This window comes from Rhinoraja longicauda, chromosome 8 (assembly GCF_053455715.1).
Source record: "Rhinoraja longicauda isolate Sanriku21f chromosome 8, sRhiLon1.1, whole genome shotgun sequence".
Lineage (NCBI taxonomy): Eukaryota > Metazoa > Chordata > Chondrichthyes > Rajiformes > Arhynchobatidae > Rhinoraja > Rhinoraja longicauda.
In genome coordinates this window covers 52,852,645-52,877,019 of record NC_135960.1, presented here as the reverse complement: position 1 = coordinate 52,877,019, position 24,375 = coordinate 52,852,645, and the positions used below count along the sequence as shown (strand labels likewise).

At 39.7% G+C, this 24,375-nt stretch overlaps 1 protein-coding gene across 3 annotated transcripts in view; it reads left to right on the top strand.

The window, feature by feature from the left end:
• LOC144595975 (N-chimaerin) overlaps positions 1 to 24,375 on the top strand; it is a 72,511-nt gene that overhangs the window by 38,588 nt on the left and 9,548 nt on the right. For all 3 annotated transcript variants that reach the window (XM_078403977.1, XM_078403978.1, XM_078403979.1), the window contains 4 exons: positions 14,003 to 14,080; positions 15,888 to 15,972; positions 17,625 to 17,798; positions 20,886 to 20,963. In XM_078403977.1, the coding sequence (XP_078260103.1) occupies positions 14,003 to 14,080; positions 15,888 to 15,972; positions 17,625 to 17,798; positions 20,886 to 20,963 (415 nt within the window). The remainder of the gene's footprint in view (positions 1 to 14,002; positions 14,081 to 15,887; positions 15,973 to 17,624; positions 17,799 to 20,885; positions 20,964 to 24,375) is intronic.

Genomic DNA, 24,375 nt, shown 5'->3' with positions numbered 1-24,375 from the left:
ATTGTTATATATTTTTAGAGCTGACCTACTTTGTAATGTAGTTTAAATAATCTAATCATCCAATACAAAAATAAAGCAACAAATTAAAGTAACTTGAGTGATCCTGCAGCAATGTGGTAATGGCACAACAACTTGTGTATTCCTACTTTGGGGTACATTATTGTAGTTCAGTGCATTGAAATACTTTCACAATAATGTATTGCATTAAGTACATAATGCAGGTGCTGCGCTAAAATAGGGAAACTGAAAAAATATATGAGTGCAGTTATTGTAAGATTTATTGTTTGAATCTAACATATACGGTAGGGAAAAGTTAAATTGTATTTGAAATGTGATCTAAAAATGTTACATTTTAAAATCTTTGAATACACAAGGAAATGTTAATTATGAATATATCTTTATAACTTAGATTTTTTTGAGGATTTTTTTCTGAAGATTCGTATTATTCATATTTTGTAGCTCTCATTGGTGCTTATTGTCCTTTGCCTGCTTAAATCTGCGGTTTCAAAATCTCAATTAGCCTTTTGTGTACGCTTTTGCACAACTTTTCAGTTACCAGGCCTCCTTTTTATGATGCCCTAATATGCATTAAAAAAACATTTTCCCTCAGTCTGGCATGGTCCCTCAATTCACCCTTCACCTCTGTTGCTTTAAAATTAAAGAAAATAAACAAAAACTAGTTTAGTAGACATCTGATTCAGCCATTTTTACCTGAAAAATTATCACCCCTCTCCTATTTATTCAAGTTGTACCTTATTACATGCTAATTCTACAATGCAAAAAATAAGAATTTCACCTTTTCTCTACTGCAAATCATCATCTTGGTCTTACTGAATCAATTTTATATGCATAGCAGCCAAACTCTTGCACATAAAGTTTCCAATTTTAGTCTTTTGAAATGTATGTGTTATAATAATTTAAATATTATGAAATTATATGGATTAGAGAAAAATTATAAATTTTTCAGTAGGGTTCAGAATGTAATTAAAAATGATTAAATAAACTTAGATTGCTATTTTTCCAAATCTTACAAGTAGCTAATTAAAATTTAACTTTGAAGTATCTTGCTAATTCACTTTTTCTGGAAAGAGTATTATCCCCACAGAGAAAAAAAATAGTGGGGGAAGTGTTTATAGAACTTCTAAAATGACAATTTCACACAATAATTTAATGATCGTATATAATACATGCAAAGATTGTTTCACGAAGGTAGAAAAATATGCAAATACAGTATTGATCAATAATTTGTACTTGCGTCACAGTATCAATGTATTAAAATCGCTCAAAATTCTACAGTGGAAAAGCCTAATGCCAAAAAGCAACAATTGAGTTGATGGGCGTTGATTAAATAATATTGATTTTGAAGAGGCCCTCGGGAAGGGGGAAGGTCGAGGGAGCACTATACAGGTGTGGCTCTAAAATGGCAGAAGGCTCTGTTGAAAATAGTGGATAGAGGAAGCCAAGTCTGAGACTGGTATTGGAAAATATGTCTAATGGTAATTAGAAGGTAAATAAAGGACTCAACATGCCAGTTTTATGGATAACAACAAGAATTTTGAAATTGAATGTTCAGTTTTCAGAGAACATGATAAGAATTTTTGAGGAAGGAAAAACACCTTGGATATGGATGCCGATGAAGAATAGGAAGCATGCTGGAATATTCAATGATTATAATAATACTCAGAACAAGATTCAAGATTCAAGATAGCTTTATTTGTCATCCAAAAAAACGATTTTTTTGGACGAAATTCAGTCACCCACAGTCCAACAATAAAAGCATTAAATTAGGCAGATTACACAATAAAGCATTAAAATAGGCAAATTACACACCCCAAAAACACACAAAACAAAACAAAACATCCATCACAGTGAGTCTCCTCCAGTCCTCTCCTCACTGTGATGGAAGGCCACAATGTCTTTTCCCTTCCCCTGCCGTCTTCTCCCGCGGTCAGGTTGTTGTGGTTGCAGGCCGCGCCGGACGGTGAAAGGTCCGCAGCGGTCCGACCCAAGCCCCGCAATCCGGGGCGGGCGAACACGCTGTCGCTGCCGCTGTTGCTGCACGTCGGGGCGGTCGTGGCTCCCGACATTGAAGCCCCCGCCCAGCAGAGAAAAATCCCGCGGCCTATTTTAGGCCGCACCGGACGGTGAAATGTCCGCGACCCAAGCCCCGCGACCCGGGGCAGGCGAACACGCTGCCGCTGCCGGAGCTCCCGATGTCGGCATCCACGCGGCCCGAGCCTAAGGCGAATCGCAGCCGCTCCCGCAGCCTCAGCCGATGGTTAGTCCGATCCGCGGCCTCTGCGAACCAGAGCCCTGGAGGCCGCCAGCTCCAGTTGGGCCGATGGTAGGCCGCAGCAGGAACGGAGACACGGCCCAGAAAACAAAGGACGGGTCTCCGTTCGGAAGGGACACATATTTACAGTTTTACAGTTCCCCCCCTCCCCCCCACACCCACACATAGTACACAAACACAAAAACACGACATCACATCGACAATTAAGACACAAAAAAACAACAAAACACAAAGACAAATGGACCGCAGGTAAGCCGCAGCTGCTATGGCAGCGCCGCCATGGTGGAGAAATCAGTGGAGTGCTAAATTTATCCTACAAATATGGGGAATGGAAAACATTCAAATGTCAGAAGTGCGAGTTGTGTGGAGGCGGCTTTAATATTTGAAAATTATCTGTCATGTATTCAGTTTATCCCTCTTAAAATGTAAAGTAGTATATTAAAAGCAAACTGATCATTTAAATAATAGCTTATGTAAGCTTCAAGAATAATTTCATACAAAATATTATTTGCGATTTCAATGTTCACAGAAATTTTGGCAATCCTTTTTAAATTTGTTTAACAGAATTGTTTGCGTTTAAGCTACAGACTTTACAGCCTCGGAAGTTGAAGAGTCTGGGCCAGATTCTTCCACAGCTATCATCCATTATTTGTGGAACAGGGTGACTTGGGCAGTGTCAGTTTGTGCTTCGTTCAAGGAATGATTTACTGCTGTGCACTGTTGCAGAGCTCAAACGTGAGAGAACATCACTGAACTGACGTACATAAGGCGTGTTGAAGGGCTAATGTGACCAAGTTTGGAACTTTCTAATTTTAGGTGCGAAAGAAGTTAAGCTGCCAGGCCAGAATTTTTAACTTCACAGAATGTACGTACATTGTTGAACATCATCTCCAATGACAGTGATACAATTCATAAGGCATTTGAAAAAAAAAATAGCAAATGCATAAGTGACTTTAGAAACTAACTAAGAAACTGGGAGGAAACTTGTATCCACTTAAAACTGTGAGCATTGTATTTTTGTCTTACTTATATCGAAGATCGGATGCCGATATGTTTGACTGTCCATTTTGTTGCTAGGTTATTGCAATGCCAGACTATTCAACGTCCGAGGCAGTAAAGTCTACTGCTTAAATTCCACTGAGCCCAATGGAGGTGCAATGAAGGGAGGTTCCCACTTTGCATCTTCAACTTCGATTTTCTTACTGCTATTGTTTTATACCCAGATCAATATAGACGAGGGAGGATTAGGCAGTGATCAGTCCTCTTATCTAGCAGGTGATGCAGACATTATTGTGATCCCTTGCCTGGATGATAACATAGAAAAAATGGTACCAGTGCCTGGATCAGGTTGTTGCCATGATTCTTCTGCAATCTTATGACATCTGTGAAAGGCTCTCAGCTTGTTCTGAGCAGAAGACCCCAGAACACATTGCCTCAGGCCCAATCACCATTTGGAGTCTGCTCCCCTTCACCTGTCTTTTGGATGTAATGTATTGGTTGTTGTCCTAAAGGTCTGGTTGTGGCTGCCTCTGGCCTTGTACAAAGGCTTGAAAATTCATTGCAAATTTTTAATTGTAACTAGCTGGGCGTGGACCCGTTGGACTCAAATCTCTCCGGCAATCCTCTGCCCAAACCCAGCAACCCTCCCCCAACTGACAACACTCACCCACCATCCCCTCTCAACCCCCCCCTTATAACTGCCCCGAGGGCAGGGAAAGTGAGCCATTCGCCCTTCGGCCCCGTGCGCAGGAGAGCTCTCCTTTCCCTACCCCCCCCTCCTTCATTGGCCGCCACTCCCGTCACTCAGGCGGGTACCGCCCCCCTCCGAGCGGCAACCCTCCCCTAACTGCGCAAGCGCGGATCCGGCGGTCATCTTACCTAAGTATTAGATCAACGGGCCCCAACTGCGCATACGTTGACCCGTTGGGTTCCCATTGTGACGTCAAACATGGAGGTAGCCAATCAGGACCCCACGTGGGGGGGAGGTGGGAGAGGCAATCAAATTAAAGTTTAAAACGTGTTATTTTTTAGTTTAAAAAGTGAAAAAATATATATATATAACAACCATTTGAACCGCAGGCCAATGTTGAGTAAGGTGGGCCTAAAATTGTCGCGCTATCGTATACCGTTTTGGCTGTACTTCGGGAACAAATATATATGTTAAGACGATGAGGGTTTTAGTAATAAACTAAAAACCGTTGGGTCCAAATCTCTACTGCGGGTGCGGCAACCTCCGTTGGGTTCAAACCTCTCCTGCGGGCCCGGCAACCCTCCCCAACTGCTCCAAAACTCTCCTGCAGGTCCTGGCAACCCTCTGTGCAAACCTCTCCTGCGGGCGTGGCAACTCCCGTTAGGTGCAAGCCTCTCCTGTGGGCCCGGCAACCCTCACCCAACTGACGACCGGGGAGTGTCCCCCAGGGTCGTGGGCGGGCAAGGGAGGAGGGGGAGCCACTCCCCTCGGCCCCGTGCAGCCAGCGCTGCGGCCAGAGCGAGCCGAAGACCTGAAACCTCTCCTGCAGCGGCGGCGAACGGCGGCGACAGCCATCTCGTTTGACCCTCTGCCGCCGCGCTGCACCACGGGAGGAACGTCAGGGATGGGCGCTGGTTCTCCCGGTGGGGGGGGGGGAGCGCATTTATTAAAGTTTATTATGTTAATTGTTTTTAAAAAGTAACAAAATTTGATTTATTGAGACCGCAGGGGAATGGTGAGTAGGGTGGGCCTAAAATTATTGCGCTATCTTGTACTGTTTTGGCTGTAGTTTGAAAACAAATATAAGCACAAACCCACAAATGTACAAGATGAGAATTTTAGTAATATAATAATATATGTAGACCAAGTGGACCCGTTGGGCCCAAACCTCTCCTGCATTGGTGCTGCAACCTCTCCTCCCCCACTCCTCCCCTCCCTCCCTCCCCCCTCCCCCTCCCTCCCCTCCCTCTTCATTTTCCAGGTCTGCTTATAAAAATTTACTTGGTGAAATCTGCAAAATGCATCTGGTGACCATGGTGTTGAAAAAGGCAATAATAAAAAGAGGGAAGAATATCCATTCATTGCTGCCCTTATAATTTATTGATATGCTTGTTGTTTTATAAAATCAACAGTGGTTATATCTTTAAGTGCTGCCTACTGCTTCCTTACTTTATTGATTGGTTGCTCTTCCATTAACTTATTAATTCGTAAAGTGGTCACCATTCATTTATTGATTCAGTGTGCATCGTAATCTATTAATTTGTTTCACCACAGATGCACTTTCCTCAATCCTTTAAGAACAATATTTTCCATCCTTTGAATGATTAAATTCTGCTTTTCAGTTGTCATGACCTGCTCTCACCAACTGTTTTAACCAACCCATGTGCTTTCCCATTTCATCGCAGTTTATCATAAATTCATATGATTTATTTTTATTTTTAAAGTTCTTGTTTTAACAAGTGTGCTAAATCCTTATTTTACAACACCCTGACCCAAGGTCTAAATTAGTTTTTTTGCCAGCCTGCTGCTTACTCCTCCTGACAACTATTGCATTTATTGCATTTATTGTTTTCCTTTGCTCACAGATTTCTATCCTTTCCCCTCTCTTGGCTCATAGTTCCCTTTAGCGCAGTCTTTAATATTGACCTAATTGTATATTATCAAACGGATAATCCAGAAAGGCTCTGGACCTGAGGGTGCTGGAAACCTGTCATATAAAGCTGTCTTGTAAATTTAACACCATAAGCAATGGCATAGTAGATTCACCAATCTGTAAGGAACTGAGTGGCCATGATAATTTGGATGTAGTTCATCTGAAATCTGTGCAAATGATTTTGAACTTCTGGACACATTCCAAGATACTTTCGACAGTATACCTGCAGAAGCTTGGTTGAGTATTCGGAGACCTATCGAACCTATTAACACTGGGTGGCGCCACCAGCACTGGCTGCCTCGCCAACAGTCTGTCTGTCCTTTCTACTGTTTTTTATTATTTTAAGTATGTGTTAAAGTATGTTTTAGTGTTTCTTGGTTTGTTTTATGTGGGGGGGCGGGGGGGGGGAATTGGGGGAAACTTTTTTCCAATCTCTTACCTCGATGGAGATGCGATTTTTCTCCGTATCGTATCTCCGTCCGCACTGCGGCCTAACATCGTGGAGAGGTGCGACCTTTCCTGGAGACCGACCTGGCGCTTCAAGCCGCGGGCGCTGCGCGGACTTTAATATTGGAGCTTGCGATCTTTTGCCGAGGGTCGATTGTGGAGAGCTCCAACCATGGGGCCTGTGGCCTTAACACCTTGAAGCCCGCGGTTTCTGGTAAGAAGAGGCCGACTTGGGAGCTCCAAAGCTGCGGAGAGAGTTTCAACCGTCCCAACGCCGGAGTTTCGATCATCCCAACGTGAGGACATAGGACAGTCGGCAGCAGCGAACTGCAGATGGTTCAACAGTCCCGACCACGGGTGAACAAAGAAGAAGGTGATTGAATTTTATCTTCCATCACAGTGAGGAATGTGAATTCCGCTGTGGTGGATGTTTATGTTAAATATTATTTTATGTGGCTGTGCCTTTTTCACTTTTTACTTGGTATGGCTGTATGGTAACTCAAATTTCACTGTACCTTAATTGGTACATGTGACAATTAAATTGAATCTTGAACCTCTCTAACCTCTACTAAAGTAGAGGCACTGGCGTGCCTTCTTTGAAATTACATCCATGTGCTCATCCCAGGACAGGTCATTACCACCAGTGATTTGACTAACCACATGGGTGTCAAAAGCAAATTTATAGATGGCATTGGAACTGAGCTCAGCAACTCGATGATGGATGTAAAGAGTAGAGGACGAGAAACATAGAAACATAGAAATAAGATGCAGGAGTAGGCCATTCAGGTCTTTGAGCCAGCACTGCCATTCAATGTGACCATGGCTGATCATCCAGAATCAGTACCCTGTTCCTGCTTTTTTCCCCCATGTCCCTTGATTCCATTAGACCTAAGAGCTATGTCTAACTCTCTCTTGAATACATCCAGTGAATCGGCCTCCACTGCCTTCTGTGGCAGAGAATTCCACAGATTCACAACTCTGGGTGAAAAGGTTTTTCCTCATCTCAGTCCTAAATGGCCTACCCCTTATTCTTAAACTGTGACCCCTGGTTCTGGACTCTCCCAACATGGTGAGCATTTTTCCTGCATCTAGCTTGTCCAAACCCTTAAGAATTTTATGTTTCTATAAGATTCCCTCTCATCCTTCTAAATTCCAGTGAATACTAGCCCAGTCGACCCATTCTTTCATCATATGTCAGTCCCGCAGGAATTAACCTGGTGAACCTACGCTGCACTCCCTCAATAGCAAGAATGTCCTTCCTCAAATTAGGAGACAAAAACTGCACACAATACTCCAGGTGTGGTTTCACAAGGGCCCTGTACAACTGCAGTAGGACCTCCTTGCTCCTAAACTCAAATCCTCTTGCAATGAAGGCCAACATGCCATTAGCTTTCTTCATTGCCTGCTGTACCTGGATGCTTACTTTCAGACTAAGCAAGCAACCTTGAGATGCACCTGCGTTGATGGTCAAGAGATGTTGTTGTTGATCTACACTGAGGCCTGCCAATGTGGAAGTCAACCTGAATTGTGAAGCAACTTCCTCAAATATGGCTGCCCACAGTAATTTGTTGCAATCTTGCATTTGTTTCATGATAGAATGCTTCTTAATCCTAATCAGTAGGTCCACAGTAGAGTGAAGGCCACATCAAGCAGGGCTGCATCATTCATTACCCTGACCATTTTTCAGTGTTTCCACAGTTCTGAAGCTCGTTTCCAAAAAAGCATCCCATGTGAATAGAACTGGTTTATGAGACTACTGGAAACTGTTCAGCCTTTGGCAATTGCAGTCCACATCCAAGGTCACCCAGACTCCAGTAGTTGAGCTGCAGTGCGCACATATTCAGAGGCCAAGCCCGAAGTCGGCATCGTCAATTTATTACTCGGGTATATGAGGATGGGCCTTGCACTCAATATCCACAAAACAAAGGTCTCCTACCAGCCATCCCATACTATCCAAAACCATTGTGACAATAAAGGTTTGTGACGTGATGCTGGTCACCATAGGCTACTTTGCATATCTCAGGAGCCACTTTCAGTAAAGGCATATCTGAGTAATGAAGTACTCTTTTGGACGAAGGGTGGATTTCATCCATGATGAATGATAAAGGTGTTTGAAGATCAAGATAGCTCTGACACAAAACTCATGATATTGTAATGTAAGAACAATGACACCCAAATACCTTTACTTTCCACACATCATTTTCTCTGTCGCTGCTAGGAAAACATACCGATTTGATATTCGTAGATCCAAAACGGATGGCATCACATTTTCCTGCATTGAATGCAATCTACCATAGCTTGGGCCAACTACTCGACTGCCCATGTCCCTCCATAATGTATTGTTGTTACCTCCATGATGCTTACTGTGGCTTCTAACTTAGTGCTATCATAGGTAACTTTGTCAAAGTAATTAATAAATATCGGAAAAAGCTCTGGAGCTCAAATATAGTTCCCTGAAAAATATCATTACTTACATTTTGCTAGTTAAACAATATTTAATTATCTCTACTCTTCTAGTTTGCAATGAACTACCAATTCATGTTATCGTTATTTCTAGCTTCATGTACTTTTTGCTTCTGATAATCTTGTGTATTCTCATGAAAGGCTTTCTGAACATACACATCGCATTGGCAACATCCTTTCCATCATGCCGATAACCTGTTCATTCAACTATATTCGTCAGATCCTTTGCATTTGGAGAGTTGAGAAACCTCTTGTCGAGACCCAGATTCGTTCCTGACTACGGGTCTATCTGTACGGAGTTTTAGGTTCTCCCTGTGACTTGTGTGGATTTTCTCCGGTTTCCTCCCACACTCCAAAGACATACAGGTTTGGAGGTTAAATGGCTTGGTAAAATTGTAAATTGTCCCTCGTGTGTGTAGGATTGTGTTAGTGTGTGGAGATCACTGGATGGCGTGGACCCCGTGGGCCGAAAGGCCTGTTTCTGCGTTATATCTCTAAACTAAATTAAACTATACTATCTGTGTAAATGAGCATTAATTTTCATAACCTCTAAATCTGTCTCCTTCGGTTGGAAGAGCTTTATTCATGCCTTTAGCACCTGCATATTTATTACATTGACAGACATTTTCATTTAAACTGCAATTCATGCAAACTTGTGTTATTCATAATTCTATCTCACACTGGGCTTCAACAGCTCAATACCATTATTTTCACTGGCTAATATGGATTCCCAATTCCTACATAAGATCATTAGAAACTAGGAGCTGGGGAGGCCACTCGACTCCTCAAATGTACTGCCACTTAAATTAATCATAGCTAAACCCTTTCAAGTCTGTACTATTTCTCCATAGCCCTCAATTCCCTGATCTATCAAAAATGTATCTACTAATTCTTTAAATATCCTGCTCTAGTCTCCATAACCCTCCAAGTTAGAAAATTCCAGATAATTCACCATCCTCCAAGATGATGATCCTATGAATTCCAGTTGTAAATGTCATACCCTAATCTTCCCCTAACCTAAGTGCATAATCTCTCACTTTCTCACATTAAATTCAATTCGCCAAATATTTCACCAACTCTCAACCTAGTTATGTTGTTACAGTCCTGATATCCTCACTGCAGCAAACCCTCCCACATAAGGCATCAAATTTTAAGTTGTCACCATTAGCTATCTTTGACTTATTCCTGTGCTGCATCTTTCTGTTAAATTCTGCTCTCTGACTGTCTTTTTGTATTTTCTGGCCTATCTTTATTTTGTCATTGGCAGCAGTGTTTTACAATGGGTGGGGTCTTCAAATTGTATTCCTAAATCCTCTGAATCTCTACTCTCATCATTTAAGACCAGTAAAAACTATTTATTTGACCAAGCTTTGATACTTTTTCTAATGTCTTATTACCAGCATCTAGGGGTATTTATTTATAAGAATGTAATGCAAATACATATTGGTGGTCAAAATAATAATCCTGATGCAATTGCAATTGGATCTCTGAACTGGAGAATACCATTCCCTACCAATAAAAACACAGGAGAATAGGAGCAAGGTAAGCCATTTGGCCTTTGGAGCCTGCTCTTCCATTCAATGCAATCATGACTGATCCTCTGTCTCAGTACTGTGTTCCATCCCCTCTTGCTAAACACACTCTAGCCAAAAAATTGCTCCAAACAAAAATACTTTGTGACTTTCATAAACACCTAACAGTGGATTGACAGAGTAAAAATTTCAATTGTGATTCATAGAGCCGTACCGCGGGGAAGCTGACCCTTGGGCCCTCCTTGTCCATGACAACCAAATTGACATTCTGGGCATGTCCCATCTGCCTGCATTTGGCCCAGATCCTTCTAACCCCAATTGATGTATTACAAATTCTCACAGTTGTCAGAATGAAACAGGTACAGTGCTTGCAGGCAGCTTTCAGAAGGACAGGCCACAAGTCGAGCAGTGCCATTTCATCCACAAGGTAGTTTGTGTCTAAATGAAAGGATGCTACAATGATGTGCGGACGAGTTCTTCCAAGCGAGTCAAGTCAAGTACACAAGTATGTAAAGTATATGTACAATGAAAATCTTGCTTGCAGCAGCATCAACTCGGAGCATAAATAACACTTAAATTATACATGACAGTAAACAGAAAACAAGCCTGAGCGCAAAACACAATTCGAAAACAGGTACACGGTGTGTTCTGTGACTGAAATCGCATTAGGGTTGTGCAGGTTGGTTCAAGATTCTGATGGTTGTGGGAAAGTCGTTATTCCTGAACCAGGCACTTGTACCTCCTGCCTGATGGTATCAATGAGAAGAGAGCATTTCCTGGATGGTGTGAATCCTTGATGATGCATGCCACTTTCTTGAGGTAGCACCTCATATGGATGCTTTTGGTGGAGGGGAGGGCAGTGCCTATGATGAGCACTCCTGTTCTTTGGAATTGCCATGCCAGTCCTTGATGCACCCAGACAGGATACTTTCCACAGGCATTTGTAGAAGTTTGATAGAGTATCTGTTGACGTACCGAGTCTCTTTAAACTTCTAAGAAAGTAGATGGGCTGGAGTGCCTTCTTCATTGGTCGGAGGGTGTAGGTTGGGCCAGTACAGAATAGTACCCACAGGAGGCATGTTCTTGTGCAATTGGGCCATTAATACCTAGAATTACAGCCAGGCACTCCTGACAAGAGATTACCAGGAAGCTATATGAAAGAGCATGAATGTTATCCATGAATTCTTGGCTTTAGGGAACCCTGCAATGAGCTGAAAGAAAAATTAGCTCTTCTGGAGCACCCGATGAAAACCCACAATGGCTCACGAAGAGAATGTACAAACTCTGTACAGACAACACCCATGGTTAGGTTCGAAACTGGATCTCTGGCGCTGTAAGGCAGTAACTCTACCAAAAGAGAAGAGTAAATTAACTTTTACATAGACAGGAGTGGCGGTTAAAAACCAGTGACAAATGAAAGTAGCTGGAGTATATAGGATAAAACTGACGAAAGGAAAAGCAGAGTAAAGTGTGTAGAGACATCTGGAAATCAACATACACAACAATGCCAATCACTGCAGCTGTGGTTTGTCCCTTCTGATATCTTGCATCCATCTTTTTATCAGGATGAGAATGTCCAGATAGGCTCTGATTTGTTCAATTCCCACCTGATACCTCTGTTGTGTATAATCTTCCCTTATGAGGAAAGAGCAAATACATCTTTGACAATACTGTGAACTATTTTGAGAATGCGCCTATTCTGGTTTAATGGAGCAAATGTGTGAAAGCTGAGGCCCTTGGGTTGAAGGTACAGAATGTGTGAACAGAATGAGCAGAGAATTGATTGTGGTGCAGTGGTTGTAAGAGAGCAAATGCAGATTGTGTGAGTTGTGGGCATGAAGCTGCAACTGAGAGTTGGGATTCTTACATTGATAGCTCTGAGGTCATAAAGCTTTTCTTTATGCTTGGAACTCCTATCCTGGCAATTAGGCTGCAACCATTGACCTTTGCATGATTCTCCCCAGCAGCGAAGCAGTTGCCTGGGTCATTGTGTTCCCAAAGGGGAAACGGGATCTCCATCCTCCTGTACATTTCCTGAACCGGAGCGCTCAGTGCTATATTAAAGAACGTGATTACTTGCCAAGAGCTTGTTACAAAACTTAAAGCATCTTTCTAAGATCTTTATCGTCAAGCCAGAGAACAGCATCCCATCAAAAGGTCCTGGCTCCTTTTAAGTGATGCTGAGGTCACACTATTTAAGTTTCAGATTGGAAAGTTGAAGTCCAATTTCTGTTCATGATTTTTATAAATGCATGCAACTGGTTTGCCCTCATATTCAGTTGTTTTGATGAAGTGTTAAAACATTTATTACAAGTTGTAAATAACCTTAAGTAGATGGTAAATGCAAGGTTCATATAAGTTAATCAATTAGTTATTATTAGTTGTCAATTAACATTTTGACACACAGAGAAATTTTTCAGATGTTGGTCATATTTGATCGAGATGAGCACTTCTTTAATAACTAATCCTGTATTCGGTGAAAAGCCCAGAGTATATTATTGTTTAATATCAATCCAATTTAAATATATTTGTGAAAAAGAATGAAAGCGATTTAATTGTGGTTCCATTTTATTTCTTCTTGCATGAAACAGTGATATATAATATAAAAGTTGATTTATTTCATTTATAAGTGAAAACATTTTCAATATTTGGGTGAATAATTCTTAACATTTCATAGAACTAAGTAAGAGAAAATATATCCGAAACTGGTTGTGCTTCATTTAAAATCTAGTTACATGGTGTTATGTTTTAATGATGATTCACTCCTTGCTCATTATTTTCTTACCGGTGGTTGTTTTTTAATCTAATGTGATGAAAATATCAGTCCGTGGGAGCAATGGATCAGTGCCAGTGATTTCTTTTTATTGGCTAGTTGATTTCTGACTAAATGTGACCTGACTGATTATTTGTGCTTACTGAAATCCAACCCCCAATCCCTCCCACATCTATTCCCCCCACCCCCTGCCACTCCACCCCCTGCGATTTGAGTTGTCAATAGCTTGGTATCCATAAACTGGTTGCAACAAGACTTGCAGCATTGTTAATTTAGGAAGCGATCTGAACAAATGTGCAGCGAGAGATATCTTTAAATGGGTGCTAAAGCTAACTCACAGCTTAAAGATGAATTTCTAACTAGATGAAATGATTTGTGTGTTTTCATCTGATGAAAGGAGAATACTTCAAATTGTGTGCTAGTTTATTCATTTTGTTTTTCCAAAGTAAATGTCTGACATGATCTGGTGTAAGCTGAGATAATGAATGTTTGGCTACTTTGTATTGCTTTTTAAAAATATATAACATACCACGTGTAGAATTTTAGTTTTTTTCATTCTTTAGATTACTTTATTTTTAAGGTTAGAATTGTGTGAAATTTTTATTCTTTGGCCTAGTTAGATAAAAAAACAGATTAGGACATTTTTATTAAAGGAAATTATCACTCCAGGTTGTCTATAAAATCACAGTGTATGACGAAAATGCCGTCCAAACAATCTTGGTATGGTAGAAAATCTTATAAATTCCGAATTTGTGAATCAAAGCAATCAGACCACCGTGGACTTTTAGTAACAGTTTTAGGAATGAGGATGGCACCCCAGAAGATATCCTCATCTTTGTGGCAACCACTAAAACAGTTTGCTTATTCACAGTTGACTTCACTTGTTCGAAGAGCCACACTTAAGGAAAGTGAACGGATTCCTAAATATGAAAAAGTACATAATTTTAAGGTAAAGATGTGAAATTAATATAATTTAAAATGTGCATTTGTAAATTTCTAAATAAAATAATGTGTTTGATAATTTACTTTTAAATTATTATCTTCAGGTAATGTTTGTATTGCAGAATTGATTATCACAAATTTAAATTGTTTTTTCACGATTCCCATTGAAAAATTACCAAATTGAACTCTTATTGAAACCTTATTTAAATTGTAATAAACCTGTTAAATTTACAAAATACTGGAGTACTGGATGTTATATAATGCTGTCTGTGATCATTTCTTCTGACCATTATTACCTTTAAAATACTACACATGCAATTAAATATTCAAGAAATTGGACTAACCCCCAATCAATTGAAACAAAATGCACAATTTTAACAGGAACATTTCATACATTTAGTTCTTTAAGAATATAATTAATTTTAGGAATTTAAATTCATATTTAGTTGCATCTTCACAATACAACAGCCAAGTCCTTTTAGCCAAGCCAAGTCTGATGTTTTTGATATTTGTCGCAAATATAACCTGTCTCGGGTGTAAGATTGGGCATCTTGACTGTTAGAAGCGGAGGGCTCTATTGTTGTTTCTAATGCTAAATAGGTGGTTGTGATAAAAGATAGAACTCGTACTCATACTAGTAAAATCTATTATTTCTAACATCATTTTTACTAGAGTCTGTCTTATAATTAGAAAATAATCCCAACCTTTGCGAATAGAAATGCATGGGTTCATGAGGTTTTTGTACAATAATTCTCTTATACTCTGCATAATAGTGAAAGAGCACTAAAACATTTTTGCTCTTAAGCAATGATCATTTAAGTCTGTTTCTAAATATTTATGACAATGACTTAACATAAGTTCCCTTTGGATAGAATTCTTAAAGCAGCAAATATATCCCCAAAGCATTTCATAACATTCAGTTAGACAGCATTTGTAAGGGGCTTTAATTCCTCGAGGTATTTTTATTTTTTAATTGATATTCAGTAACCTCGTGGTTTGTTATTTTATCAACGGAAATGCTTAAACATTAGAGCTTCTGCTATTATTTGTTTCTCTAATGTTTAACTTAATCAATTGAGTTGATAATGTGATAATAATGCTGTTTGAGTGTGTTTAATCACTGCCATGATTTTCAGAGAACAGAATAAATGCTTCTTTGAACAGAATGTGATGAAACACCTCGTTATTTTAATATTATTGTATGATTGTTAGCTCTGCCGGTTATATTGTTTATGTACAACTGCAGTCTGAAAAACAATTTATTTTCACTCTGCTTATTTTCAGCATCACCAAAAAAAATTATTATATATTTGCGTTTAGCAATAGATTATAATAGCTCTTGTTTGGTAAAGTTTGTACTATTTATTTTTCCATCTATATTCAAACAATTTGCAAGGGAAAGCCTCAACAAGTTTAGCTAAATTAGTTTTACTATATTCCAGAATTTACCAATGCACCTTTGATTTTTTTTTAAATTGGAATAAATTAGTAGTGTTTTTCCATTTCTGGAAATGGCTATTGTTAAAATATTATTTTTCCTGAGAATCTAAAAATACTCGTACTGCTTGCAGTAATGTAACTGATGGTTGCCATGGTAATGTACTCATGTCCAATGGGTTGTATGAAAACGCTTAGCGTTTATGAGTTTTTCACTTAACCTTAAAAATTACTCGTTTAAAGACTAAAGTATTGTTATTTTTTAAATTTCTCTTCAACTTTTGTTGAATGGTTCTGCATTTTAATCAAACGATTCATTTCAGTAAATCTTGGTGCCATCATATACAATGTTATTTTCCTACTGTTACATTTTACAGGTTCACACATTCCGAGGGCCTCACTGGTGCGAATACTGTGCAAATTTTATGTGGGGCTTAATTGCTCAGGGTGTGAAATGTGCAGGTACTTTCTTCTTTAAAATAAGAATTTAATTTTCATAATTTGCTTTTTGAATTGAAATATGTTTGGGTGTATGTTGAACATGGTTAACAATCAAATCTTTAAGCAATTTCTTAAAATTGCATGCTTTTCGTCAAAATGCTACTATTAAATGATAAAAGCCAGCTTTAACCTTATTTAAACTGAGCCTTGTTCAAGGTTGCCAATTCTGCTTTATTTATGATCTATTTGTGACTTTTGTAAAGTACGGAGGTAAAAGTTGACATTGAGGGCTGGAATATCAGACAACGTATTATAAATCGTATATTTATGAATTTGATTTCTACGTATCAAATGCCCCTCAAATGTATGATTGGTATAGTGCAGAAAAATTAAATTATTCAATTCCACTGATAATTTTGGAAGAATTTTATCAATGTCATATCAGGACACTTAAGAAACTCATGCCCATTAGTTCTTGTAATCTATTTTTTTAGTTATGCTAAAAGAATCAAACTGTTTATACCATCATGTTTACATCTGTGTTTTCTCCCTAAGTCACCAAGTCTCATCCCCAAATGTTTATTTTCCCATGTCATTTAACATTTATCTTCAAACAATTGTGGAATTTTACTTCAAAATATTTATAGATATTGCTGATCTTTCAAAATTGTATCTTCCTCCACTTTAAAGCTTATAATAATCTTCAACACTCTGAGGAAGAGAATATCAGAGACCTCTGTGAAAATAAATATCTACATATCTAGGTTTTAAATGACCAGCCTCTTAAAATGCTCAAGATTCTCCCACAATTTTTTTTTCAGCATCCATCTTGTCATTCCCCCCTAGGATCTTGTATGTTTCAAAAGATCATCTCTCATTTTTCTAAACTCCAAAGAATAGAGACCCAACCTGCTTAGCATCTCTTGTAGGGTGGCACAGCTGGTAGAGCTGCTGCCTCACCATGCCAGAAAATTGGGTTTGATCTATGTGGAGTTTGCATGTTCTCCCTGTGACCGCATGGGTCTCCTACAGGTGTTCTGATTTCCTCCCAAATATGTGCAGGTTTGTCAGTTAATAGGCCTCTAAAAATTGCCTCAAATGTGTCGGGAATAGACGAAAAGTGGGTTAACCAATGTGTTGTAATCTGGAGCAAAAAAAAAAGTTGTTGGAGGAACTCCAGCCTCATAGTTCCCCAAACCAGTACTGACCGTTTGTATCTCCTTTCCAAAATCCATAACTTAGTGTCTCCATTTTACTTTTGGAGGAACTCAGCAGCTCAGGCAGCATCTGTGGAGGAAGAGGCGATGTATTCCACAGTATTCCTTTAACATCCATGCTTTAATCAGTGCCCATTTTTTCTGAATGAAGCCTTCACAATGTTTCTGCAATTTCCATCCACATAATGGAAGTACAAAATGCTAGGAAATGTTTGGAAAATAGAAAATTACAGCAAAATCATGAGATATGAGGCAGCTACCACACCACCACTTTTGTTCTCTGAGTGCCTTGTTGCCACTTCTGAAATGTGTGAAAAATGAATGATGGCTGTAGTTAACACAAATTTTAGGTACCTGCAGAAAATAAATACAATATATTTGATCTAAATTATTTGTGTCAGAATAATTGTAATGTTATGATCAATTTAAATGGTTTCTCCTTTTCTGTATTTTTAGATTGTGGCTTGAATGTTCACAAACAGTGTTCCAAGATGGTTCCACATGACTGCAAGCCTGATTTGAAACATGTGAAAAAAGTTTACAGCTGCGACCTAACAACACTGGTTAAAGCACATAATATAAAGAGACCAATGGTGGTGGATATGTGCATCCGAGAAATTGAAAGCAGAGGTAGAAACTGCAAATCATCTTGGATATTGACAGTGGCTGATAGGTATCATGTTAATGAACATAGAAACATAGAAAATGAGTGCAGAAGTAGGCCATTGGGCCCTTCGAGCCAGCACCGCCATTCAATATGGTCATAGCTGATCATCCAAAATCAGTACCCCGTTCCAGCTTTCTCCCCATATCACTTGATTCTGTTAGCCCTAAGAGCTATATCTAACTCTCTTGAAAACATCCAATGAATTGGCCTCCACTGCGTTCTGTGGCAGAGAATTCCACAGATTCACAACTCTGGGTGAAAAAGGTTTTCCTCATTTCAGTCCTAAATGGCCTACCCCTTATTCTTAAACTGTGACCCCTGGTTTGGACTCCCCCAACACAGGGGACATTTTTCCTGCATCTAGCCTGTCCAATCCCTTAAGAATTTTGTATGTTTCTATAAGATCCCATCACATCCTAAATTCCAGTGAATATAAGCCTAGTCAATCCATTCTTTCATCATATGTCAGTCCTGCCATCCCTGGAATTTACCTGGTGAACCTATGCTATACTCCCTCAATAGCAAGAATGTCCTTCCTCAAATTAGATCAAAATTGCACACAATACCTCTAGTGTAGTCTCACCAGGGCCTTGTACAACTGCAGTAGGACCTCCTTGCTCCTATACTCAAATCATCTCGCTATGAACGGAAGGGTTTAAAACTGCAGTAAAGATGTGTGTTGATGTCGTCATACTTACGTCTGTATATTTACATTGGAAACAAAAATTTACGGAAGGATACCAATGTGAATTACTGGGAATACTAGAAATCAAATAAAAACAGAAAATGCTGGAATTACTTAAGTCAGGCAGCACCTATTGAGAGAGAAACAATTTACATTTCATAACAATCATCACAGCCTTAAGATGCTGTTGGTGGACATTGTCCTCAACTCAATCATTCGCAGATGCTAAGTATTTCCATCATAAATTCAATAGCTAGAATTTTCACAAATGATTGTACAATATTCAGTTCCATGTATAACTCCTTAGAAGATGAACCAGCCCATAGTAGCATGCTATGCAAACAAATCCATCTCCAGCAAGCTGAGCATCTGATGACCCCCTTTTGACACATCGCTGAGTCTCTATTATCCAGTTCTGTTGGCTCATCATTGACCTGTGACAAAATTGGACAAGCTGGATTCACCTGGGGCTTGATGAAATGCCTTCCACAATCTGGTTGTGCGAAACTCCAACAATATTCAGGGAGCTCAACACTAGACATTGGAAGGTAGCACATTTGATAAGTGTCTAATCCATCAACAAAAATATTCACCCTACCACCACTTACACAGAGTATCATCCACAAAATTCACTGCTGTTACTTGCCGTGGCTACTTCAATGCCATATCCCATGCCTGTGACCTCTGCCATCTAGTGAAAGGCTGCGAGCAGGTGCCCCATTCAGATCATATTGCAAGCTTACCTGGAAGTATATTGTTGTTTTTTCATAGCATCTAGGTGTAAATCTTGGAATCTGTTACAGTGGGAACACCTTACCCAAAATATTCAAGAAGATGGCTCACTGCCATCTTCTTAAAGACAATTTGGGAAGAATAATAAATGTTAGGAAGAATTGGGAAGAATTAATGTTGATGCCTATATCCATTTTTTTAAATGTATGATGTGCCTCTGCCCTGCCAGCCCATGAAGCTGCAATTGTCATTGAATGCAATTCAGCTGCTGCTGATGACCCATAGAGTCCCATCAGTAAAGTTAAGATCAGTGTTGGATAGAAGAATTTGGTCATAACATAGAGGAAGGACTTAGAATTGATCATGTGGTCTGATGTAAAAAGTATCCATAACTCGGTAATATTGCTGGAACCAACACAATTGAAAAAACTTTCTGACCAGATAGTTCCTGACATTGCTGTTGATAATACAAGAAGTCCTTTCTGTCAATGTTAAGATGATACAGCAGGATTAAATAGATCATTAGAATCTTAAGTACACTTTTGCCTCCTTAAGGGAAGGCTCCAAAGATTCAGTCATCAGAATTGAGAACTATGGCATGGGATTCACAAACTTTATTGTTTATATCCCTTATCGACTCCCCTTCAACCTATGATGTGTTGTTGTATAGCTGTGGCGAAGGGAAAAGGTTTCTCTTCATATTTCTGGCATCTGAAATTCATGTTTTACTATTACATTTGAGGTTTTGTAACATATCATATCATATCATATCATATCATATCGTGGCTTAAAACATTTAAATAGTCTGAATGTTTTCTTCAGTGGACAAAATCCCTTATAAAATTAATTTTGCAGCCTTTTCAAGTATTTTCAAACAAAGATGCAAATTATTTATTGTTTGGAAAATTGCATATAAATTGAAGGAATCATATTGATGCATCCTCACTCAAGCTGTCGCCTCCTGTAAATTGCAGCATAGAATGCCAATTTTACATTACTGAATGCTTGGTATTTTACACAAAATACGGCCGGAGCCGGAGGATGCATCACCGGGAACAAAGGAGGACCCGGCAAGGGCGGACCGCCATGGGGTGGGGTGGGCAAGAAGAACAAAGGTGGACCTGGAGCGAGGGGGAACTGCTGTGAGGGGGGGAGGGAGGGAGAAGAGGGAGAAAAACAAAGGTGGACTTGGAGCGAGAGGGAACTGTGAGGGGGGGTGGAAGAACAAAGCAGGACAGGGCATGGGAGAGGGGGGAGAAGATAGGTGGACCCGGCATGGAGGAACTGCCGTGAGGGGGGAGGGGAAAGGGGGAGAACAAAGGAGGACCTGGCGCGGGATACTTTTTTACTTTGTCAGTGTCCTTTACGTGGTGACTATTGGGGATGCAAGCAAAGAATTTCACTGTCACATGTGACAAAGTAGTCAATTCAAAATATTGGGTTGGATAAGCATAAGCAATGTATACGGAAAAATTGGGATTAATATGGGATTAGCGTAAATGGGTAGCTAATGGCCAGTACAGAATTAATGGACCAAAGGTCTTATGTCTGCTGTATGTCTCTATGGCTTCAGTTTTCTTTACTAATATAGCTTTCATTTTCCATATATTATCATTATTTCTACATTTTGTAGGTTTGATGTCAGAAGGCTTGTACAGAGTATCAGGATTTAGTGATCTCATTGAAGATGTCAAACTGGCATTTGACAGAGGTATGTGTCACTAAATTTTGCAAAACAAACAGAAGTGCGGTATTCTTTGGTATTCACAGCAAGCAGATGGACACTATTATATTTACTTTTGCTAATTCAGCTATTGAATTATATCAATCTAATCAAACAAAATGAAGATTATCAGTAGAGCCAGGATTTTGCCATGAAAGCCTTCTCATGCCTTTTTTGATGATTTCAGCAAGATAATGCCCTTTTCACGATCGAGTGCCTAAATCAACCTTTTTTTGCCGTGTTAATGTAACTTACAAGAAAATTTCCACCACTGGGGTAAAACCGGGGGCGCCACCGTCGGTCATTCATTCGTGGATAGTGGCCGAGGCCCCAGTCTTTTGCAGTCAGGCTGTAAGTGGGTGTTAATTAGTGATTGGAGAGGGGAGGGTGGGGAAGGGTCCAGTCTTTTCAAACTGGAGTCAGGCTGTGAGTAGGTGTGAAGTGTTGGTTGGGGAGGGGGGACAGGGTTAAGTTTCTGTTTATCGAACCTGCAGTAGAACTCGTTCAGGTCGTTGGTCAGCTGACGATTGTCCAAGGAGCTGTAGCTGGTCCTCTTGCAGCTGGTGATTTCTTGTAAGCCCTTCCAAACTGAAGTAGAGTCATTAGCTGAGAACTTGCTCCTCAAATTCTCAGAGTACTTTTCCTTGGCAGCTTGATTCCTCTTCTCAGCTTGTACTTGGCCTGTCTGTAGAGGTCTGCATCCCTGCTTCCTGTAGGATCTACCCCTGCAAGCGTCAAAATGCCTAAAGTCAAGTCAACGCCTTGTAAAAAACTGAACTCTTTGGTGAGAGTGTACGGGAGTGATATATTCTCTACAGACAACTGTGTGCTGTTTTGCAAAGCATGTGAGAAAGCAGTGAATCATGGGAAATATTTAGTCTCCCAGCATGTACAGTTAGCTAAACACAAGTCGGCGGCAGAGAAACAGAAGGCCGGAAATACGCAAGCTTATCTCTTCACTACATTTACTGCTGGCTCCAATCACAAATCAGAATTTTCGAGTGATCTGTGCAAGGCATTCATTGATGCTGGAATTCCACTGTGGAAATTGGAAAACAAATCTCTGAGGTTTTATAGAGAAATACACAGAGGAACATATACCGAGCGAGTCATCATTACAGAAAAATTATGTTGACTGCAACTTCAACATTGTTGTGCAGAAAATTAGAGATGAGGTTGCATGCAACGAAATATGGATCTCAATAGACGAGACAACCGATACTGTGGGTAGATATGTTGCCAGTGTGGTCATCGGTACACTGGAGGCAGGTCAACCATCAAAGGAGTATTTGTTGACATCGGAAGTATTGGAGAAGTCAAACAGCTCAACTATTGCTCAGTTGTTTACATCTTTACTTGCTGTCCTTTGGCCAGAAGGTATTAAACACGAGAATTTTCTTCTGTTTGTGACTGATGCAGCTCCATACATGAAAAAAGCTGTTCGTGCTCTTAAAGTTTTATTCACCCAAATATTGCATTTGACATGCTTAGCTCACGGACTCCATAGAATTGCCGAGCACATACGTAGCTTGTTTCCAAATGTCGGTCGCCTGGTTTCCAATGTCAAGAAAATCTTCTTCAAGGAGTTCAAGGAAATGGCACCCAAGGTTCCGCTACCTCCTCAGCCCGTTTTGACGAGGTGGAGTGCATGGCATTCTGCTCTACTCTACTATGCTGCAAATTTTGAAAAGATAAAATAAATCGTCAACTGTTTTGAAGAAGAATCTGCTGCAGTCAGGATCGTCAGTGAAATCATGCAGAAAAAATCACTCCACTGCGATCTTGTGTTTATTGCTTCCAATTTTGCAAACTTCCCCACAAGCTATCACTTCCCTTGAAAAACGTGGCGAAACATTTGTGAATAACTTGCAGGTTTTCAACAAAGTAACTGACGATATTTGTAATGTTCCTGGCGATATAGGTAAAGACATACAAGGAAAATGTGAGAAAATTATTTTAGGTAACAAAGATCTTGAAGAAATACAAAACATAGCTAAAGTTCTTAAAGGTAGTTGTTATGCACAAGATATCGACATGAATATAAAGTCTGTAGCTTGTTTCGGATATGCACCAGTGACCTCAGCTGGGGTAGAAAGAAGTTTTTCACAACTGAAGCATATTCTGTCTGACAGACGGCATAGTTTAACACCATATAATTTGAGAAAAAATGCTAGTAATTATGTGCAACCAGGCAACTTTGGTCATTTAATGTAGTATACCTTTATTATATCATTTTAACCATATTTTGGTGGAAACACATGCCTTTTTATGCCTTGTTTTGTCAATAAATGCCTTTCTCGTGCCTTTTTTGTAATTTTATTATGCCTATTTGCCTGCCTATTTCAGAGATTTTTAGCGTCTAAACATCCTGGCTCTAATGATCAGATTTTGTTTTTGTTTCTCAACAGTTGAAGGTTAAAATAAATCCTATAAATATTTCATTGCTCCAACTTCTGAAGCTAGATTAGTAGGAGAGCCACAAAAGCTAATATCAGTTTGGTAATAGTGTGTAGCAGCTGCATAGAGAGATTAAACAAACAAATTGTTTTCTCTGGAACTTCAGAGACTGAGGAGACACTTGATAGAGGTTTATAAAATAATGATAGAGAGTTGGATGGGATAGACAGTCAAAGACTTGTTCCAAGACTGGATACGTCAAATACTAGAGAGCATAGCTTTAAGCTGAAGGAGCTTAAGGAGAAAGTTCAAAGAAGATGTGCAAGGCAGGTCATTTTACACAGAGAGTGGTAGGTGCCTGGAATGTGTTCTCAGGTGGGGGGACAGAGGAGGTGGAAGCAGATACTATAGTGGTGTTTAAGAAGAATTTGAACAGGCACGTGAACATGTAAGGAATGAAGAGATGTGGAAAATGTGCAGGTTGATGGGATTAATTTAAATTGGCAGCATTCATGGCACAGACATTGTGGATTGATTAACTACTGTGCTATACTGACCTATGTTTTGTGAAATATAACAGCAGCCGGTTGAAAAGAATGATAAATCTATCTTGATTCTTGATTGGAGACAATTTATTTTTTAAACGTAAGCGTATCTGTTTGATTATCAGTAACATCATGTAAATAAGTAGCTAACTTGAGGGTTTTTTTTGTAGGTATTAAGTCAGAGCCTAACTTTTTTAAATGTTGTTAAAGTTTCTGCTTCTACCACTTCCCCTGGTGGCACTTTCCAGGTACTACCACTCGCCGTATGTGGGTAATTTCTTTTTTAAATGCCTAATATTTCACCCTTAAACTTTCCCCCTTTCACCTTAAACCTATGCCTCTGTCATTTGACATTTCCACCTTGGAAAAAGGCTCTGATTATCCATCCCATCTGTACCTCTCATAATTTTATATATTTTTACCAGATTGCCCTTAGCCTCCGATGCTCCAAAGAAAAC